The following is a 6,997-nucleotide window of genomic DNA, read 5'->3' on the forward strand; positions in this document are numbered from 1 at the left end:
TAAACTCCGTTGCAAGTCAAACTAGGTGATCTTTTTTAAACGGAGGGAGTGGAGTATAGTTTAAGTTGTAGTATACTACTTAAGCATTTGAAGTTTATCCTTCTCTTCAGCAATTTTAAAGGTTTAATCTTTACAAGAGTCTTCCTATTTGAACCGTTTGTTTTTGAATTTAACACATGAAAAGCCATAGTTAATTTCTCCTATTTTAGCCTGGTTTTAAATTAAATACAAAAATAACAGATGTTATTTGTACTTTAATTTTTCAATTATTTAAATTTCCTAACATAAAATTAATGTTATACTTGATGTTAGTTCTTAGTTTTGTTGCTTGATCATCCATTGTCGCTTCATATAGTAGAAATTAAAGTGACATAATTTATTTTTACACATGCTATCGCCCATATATATATATATGGTCAAATAGAGCTTTGGCAACTTCTACTGACATTTTCTCCACATTTTATCTTTTTACCCTTTTCCTTTCATATATACAAAGCTTAGGTTTCTACATAGGGAGCAATATCACAAGTTATTGTCATTTCCATTTGTATCCCCTGGTTGTTTAGAGCTGAATTTCAAGCCCTTTTCTTATTCTATTATTACACACCTAATGAAATGATTAAGGAACTTGGTCCCATTTTATTAAAGCAAAACAACTAAATTCTAATTTTGCAATCTTTTCTTGTCATTCACAAGCCATAATTCTAAATCTTTTTCCTTCTCTCCATTTATACAGTTACGTAAGAAGCCCTTAATTAAATGCTCCACAGTCAATACGAATATTTCCATTCTTACCCGTCTTCACACCAACTCGGCCCAATTTAGTCATCGCATTAACAAATGCGGTTTCAAAAACTTTAGAATTACTGGCCCACAAATTAACAGTACCTTTGGACCTTTGGTCTGTGAATAGAACTTGATCTGATGTGAATAGGCCCATTCCTTTTTGCAAGTTTTGGAAATACACATTGTCAAAAGCCCTAGGTGTCATTGGGTCCATGTTGATGGCTATTCTTGGGTCCACATTTTTTGGACACATTTGTTGTAATTGGGCTGCATAGGTCTTGTTTAGACTTGGATCCACTGGGTTTTTAGGGTTAAAGTTGAAAATTCGGTTCGAGAATTGGTCGCAGTGAGAAAATCCAACAGTATGGGCCGCTGCATGATAAAATCATATGAAACTTAATTATAAGCAAGTTTGATACATACATACTTCTTCCAACAAAGTTAGAATTTCAATTTCATGGATTTTGCATTTATTAAATATATGCACATATTTAATAAATTTCTTTAAAGAAATACACTGTCTAGCAGAGGCAAAGCCAAAACTAAGAGTATGGAAGTTCTAAGATTTTACGACAAAAGAGAAAAATATTACAAAGCATACTTCCTTTAAAAAGTGGAAAGCATTTCCTCAACTCCTTCCTAAGTCCTTACCACTGATCCTTTAATCAATTTTGCTCGGAATTCACAAGCAGGGGAAGATCCACACTACACGGTGAGGATGTGCACCCGGTAACTTTAAAAAAAATCATATGTATATATGTATATTTATTTTGAAAAACTGATAGAAATTAAGATATAATTAATAGTGCACCCATAAAAAATATAGAAATGTTTTCGTGCAATTAGTAGAAGCTAGAGATACCACCCTCTAGACCACTGTTTTTATTTTAAGTTTAGCTTAGACCTCATATTTGAGCTATGTTTATCCTTATTCGCCTCTGTAATCACAAAGTTAATATATATATATATATGGACGTACATGTATTTATTAATTCATCTTGCATGTGTTTTATATGAGAAAGAGACAGCTATGTTGTGACAAGTCAGTCCAATATACTAATTGGCACCATTGACTATATTAGCTCCTCTTTTTATAGAGAAGTCAAAAATATGCCTGTCAAAGAGGATTGAGGGCTTTAACAGCTGGATTACATAATGATTGGATATTTTTTTAAGAATATTATGACTATTTTGATATCAGTATGAAAAATCTTTTCTAATCTTACAAAATCATACAATATCATATAAAATGAAACAAATAAAGTATGAGAAAAATTACCTGATAAGGCGATCATATCGGCCTGATTTAAACCATGAGAGGCAAACATTGTATTGAGTTGATCCAAATTGAAAGTAGGTTTAGGCAACTTTCCCCCCACATTTGTAGATTTTGATGTCAAACCATCTAATCTCCCCAATTCCACTGCATACCCTGGTCCACCGGACTGCATATATAAATAGATATTTAAATTTATATAAAAATAAATAAGTAGACATATGTATGTGTCCTACGTAACAACGTTATATGTGTATGTATTATGTGAGTCTGAATACAAATATCGATCATCCAAGTAAAAGAAAAGAAGATGCAAAAAGTATAGTACATACTAGTTGAATAACATCTCGAGTGGCTAAGGCAAGAATATCAGCACAAGAAACTTTATTTTTACAACTTGGGATCGCATCAACTGCGGCTTTTGCTTTGATAACTGTGTCAAATCCATCTCCAGCCAATGAAAGATTATCTGGGTGATCTTTTTCTGCTGTGTTCCCTGCCGTTGATGCAATTATCACCGATGCATCATAACCCTACATTAACGTTAAAAAAGAAAAAAGAGGATATATGAGTCGATAAAGATTATCTAAAATCATATAAGCTTAACATTTTTACAAGGCCACACGCCATTGGCTGGATATGAGAGCGTGTAAAATATAACACGAGAATCAATAAGAAATGGGGCTTTGAACGATATAACACGAGGTTTCCACCTTATGTCGAGAGGTGTCAAATGACATCTTTAGCTAGAAAATTACACTGTTTAGCTAGGTCAAAATTTTAGTTTTATATATATATATATATATATATATGTTGACTCCTTTTATTGTTTACACATATCTATTTTTTCTATTTATATTGTAATAGCCCTTGGCAAAATTAAATTTTGTCTCTGCCACTACCTGACATTAGTGATAAGGAATCAATGATATGCAACGTTAACAACAACATATATAGTGAAATATCACAAGTGAGGTCTGGAGAGAGCAGAATGCACACAAACGTTATAATTACCTTATGAAAGTAGAAAGACTATTCCCTAAAGACCCTCGACTCAAGTACAACAAATTTATATACAAAGAAGAAAAAGAATATGTAAAATTAATTATATGTGTCGGGTTATGATTCTTTATTACGACAAACTGAATTTTTTAGACTTAATTCCAAACTTAAAAGTTAAATCAATGTGATAAAGGAATAGCACAAGATCCCATTTGTCTCCGTTTCCTAGATAAATGTGAGACCTTATAACGCGAAATATAATGCAATATACGTACCTCAACAAAGCAATCATGGAAGAAAAGGCGAAGAACAGCCGGAATTGTGACAAACGTTTGTTTGAATTTCTGGTTAACAACATTACGCACAATGGATTCAACATTAGGACAAGTTTGGGCATAAAAATTGGTTTTGAGTTGAGCACCTACCAAGTTTGGCATGAAAATACTAACACAAGAAATTGACAAAAATGATGTAATAAAAACTTGTAAATAACCCATATTTTTCTATATATAATAAAAAATACAATATATTGGTTTACACATATTGAACTTTAGACAAGGTTATATATAAGGTTAAATTAAGGAGAGTTGCAAGTTGGCTAAAGAATCTTTTTGAATTATTACTACAAAAGTGGTTGAGCTTTTAATTAAAGAAATACTCAATAGTGTTTTGGGGATTGTTTATTAGCCGCCTTAAATTTGTTTTTTCTTAGTATCGTACCTTAGCTTGATTATATTATGTGTTGTTTTCTAATTAGTATAGTTTAATTAAGTGAACATAAGGCTATAATATGGTTAATGCAAGAAATAGAAATTTAACATGTTTTTATTAACTAGAGAAGATGAGAGAACATAGTACCTTTGTTCTAAAGTCACTTTGATGGACCAAGTTTGGTTGTGTGATGGAGAAAGTTTTGGTAAATTTTTGTTTGGTAGAATAGCTATATAAACACATATACTTCTACCGAATTGTATTTATGTTCTACAAATTTAGGGGGGTTTTAAAATCTAAATTAAATATTTTTATTTAATCAAAATAGTATATTTTGAATATCTGTAACGAATAATGTAAATGTCAAAGTTTGGTTTTAATAGGACTGAATTGGATTAAGAGCAAAATGAGACTTTTCATCGTTACCTAGCGATTGACTTATACGATACGATAAAAAAAATCTAAGTAACAAAAAAAAATTGTACTAAGACCAAAAATATTGTATCATACCATTAATAGCAACCATCCAATCAAGGTGTAATTAAGGTGCAAGTTCTTAGGTTTTTCATACTTTGCTTCTTTTTTGTCTAATTTTGTTTCCATAATTTTCCAATCAATTTAATTCTTAAGCTCCCTAAACTACAAAATCAACAATAATTAGGCAAAGTAGGGCATATTTAACACTCACATTACATTTTTTTTTAAAAAAAAAAAGGTTAAGACGTGGTGTGTAATAATTGATATAAAACATAAACATAGATCCCAACATAAGATTCCAAAATTATTTTTCTTTTGTGAAGTGGTGCATTGGCATATGGCAGACACACAATTGCATCAAGGTTTAGATTAATAAAAATATTTTGGCCTTGTTGTATGAAAGATTTCAGATTTTCTTTGATTTTGTGCCCTTCACCAGAATAATTGTTTGTTGCTAGGTACAGAGGATGAATTGTTAGGTCAATGATTCCTCAACTCAGATCTTAGATACTATATTTTAAGATTTTTTTTAAGTATATATTGTTTTAAGTATATATTGAACCCACTGTAAATTATGAATTTATATCTATTATTTTTTACACATAAATTTATAATTCGCAATTAAAAGTTATGAAAATAATTGAGTCTGTTCCTATAATGGTACATTCAGCTCTGAATGAAGTATCACTACAATAAAAATGATCATTAGCGGCATTTAATTTTTAATTGCCGCTAAATATATTTTTAGCGGCAATTGTCACTCTTTGTATATGTCCCTAAAGTCTTTAGCGACATTGTATCTTATGACACTTAACTAATGCCCATAAAGACTTTAGCACTCTTTATTAGTGTCAATGTTTAATGTCGCTAAAAGTTGTTTTTGTTTCAGTATATCAATATATTAATTAGTAGTTGGTGCTAAATTTATTGATTACTAGTGTACTTAGCCGCGCTTCGCGCGATTATAAAAAAGATTAAAATAAAATTACATATTAATATCAATAATTACTTTAATAAAAAGAATTTTTTGTTAATCACATAATTTTATAGAAGAGAAACTATGAAAAATATTTAGATTAAATATGAAATTTATTAAGAAATCAATATATGTGAACTTCGAAAAGTTAAATATTAAAAATAAATTTTATAGAGAAAAAGGGAAGGTAATAACTAATAAGAATTGGGTAATATTAGAACTACTTAAATGTAAACTTGTGATCATTTTTTTCTTTTTTATTTGAGATTTTCTTAGTATAATTTATATATATTTATGTAAACTTTAAATCTAATCGTTCTTTTATGTTTATTTGTAATTTTATAAATTATATTCTTAGTATAATTTTTCGGCAATGTATAACTCGGATTGCTATTAATAGTTAGTATTCATGACTATATAGTTAGCCAACACTATTATAAATCATTATCCACAATTACTATTACTTGTCCTCGTCATGACCCAATCATCACATGTTTTAATTATTTTTATTGTACAATATTAGATTAATTTAATATTTATATTAATAACTTTTTAATAATTAAATTTTAAATAAAGAAAAGTTTAAAAATCTTAATTAGTTAAATTTCATACTTATTATTATTATTATTATCATCATCATTATACTTAGGTTTAGATATCCAATTATTTTTGGGACAACTTATATTGGGAAAAAATATAAAATTTAAAAATAACTTAAAAGAAAACAAAAGAGAGAATTAACTACGAAAAAAAGATTCAAGAAAATGACACATACACAATTCCAATTTTTTTTAATTTTGTTTGGCTTAAACACAAAATATTAAAAAATATATTTCACATTTTAAATAAATATTACATTTAACATAATAAATTCCTAAGAATAAAAAGTCACAATAACTAAGAGAGATTAATAATATGACTTTGAACTTTTGTAACATAATAAGAGTAATATTTGTACATTATTACACTAATAAAGAACATTAACTATAGAAAATGAAAACAAACAAATTAGAGTTATTGAGACAAATATTTTATTATAAGTAAATAGAAAGGTAGGAAACCAACTAAATTTTTAAAATTATAAATTAATCGTAATTTTGAAATAACTTTAGAACTCCCGAAAAATAACAAATATGAAAACATAAAGACTTATTAATAAACAACTTGAAATATTCTAAGAAAAACAACAAAAATGAAAAATTTAAGAATTGTAATTTTACATATTAATAAATAATTTATTTTTGGTAAAACCATGTGTATTTTAAAAATGATAAATTAACTTTACATTCTTATGTTCTATCATTTTTGTTAATAAAAATTGTTTCACCGGATTATGAAAGTATATGCACATATTTCTTTAAGTAGCATATCGATTTCTACTTCTATGTTTTAAAATATTATAAGTCACAAACACAATAAACTAATATTATCAATAAAAAAGTGAGAGATGAATTTACCTAAACAAATAATTATTTTTGAAGAATGTTATCATTATATATAGTTAAATTATCTAAGAATCATATAGAGGTCTAAGGAGAATAAATTAGATATTTTTTTATTAAAAAAACTCAAGATTTCTATCTTCATGAACATAAACAAATAATATTAAATGTATGATTCAACAAAGAAAGAGTTGTAATTATATTAGACATATCATATTATTTTTCCTTGTAAACTCAAATTATGCAAGAATGTCTAACCATTTTCACTATAGATATATCTTCTATAATCGGCAAATTTGATTAAATAAGTTAAAAAATTATCTACCA

The 6,997-nt window shown here is 27.8% G+C and overlaps 1 protein-coding gene across 1 annotated transcript; it reads right to left on the minus strand.

Moving 5' to 3' along the window:
- Nucleotides 1–463: 463 nt before the first annotated feature.
- LOC107013004 (peroxidase 51-like) lies at nt 464–3,603 on the minus strand. Its single transcript, XM_015212988.2, has 4 exons — nt 3,340–3,603; nt 2,395–2,595; nt 2,066–2,231; nt 464–1,158 (listed from the first exon to the last, which is right to left on the minus strand). The coding sequence occupies exons 1-4, from the start codon at nt 3,559–3,561 to the stop codon at nt 752–754; spliced, it is 996 nt and encodes a 331-aa protein (XP_015068474.1). The 5' UTR covers nt 3,562–3,603; the 3' UTR covers nt 464–751.
- Nucleotides 3,604–6,997: the final 3,394 nt, after the last annotated feature.

Source organism: Solanum pennellii, chromosome 3, assembly GCF_001406875.1.
Source record: "Solanum pennellii chromosome 3, SPENNV200".
Taxonomy (NCBI): Eukaryota; Viridiplantae; Streptophyta; class Magnoliopsida; order Solanales; family Solanaceae; genus Solanum; species Solanum pennellii.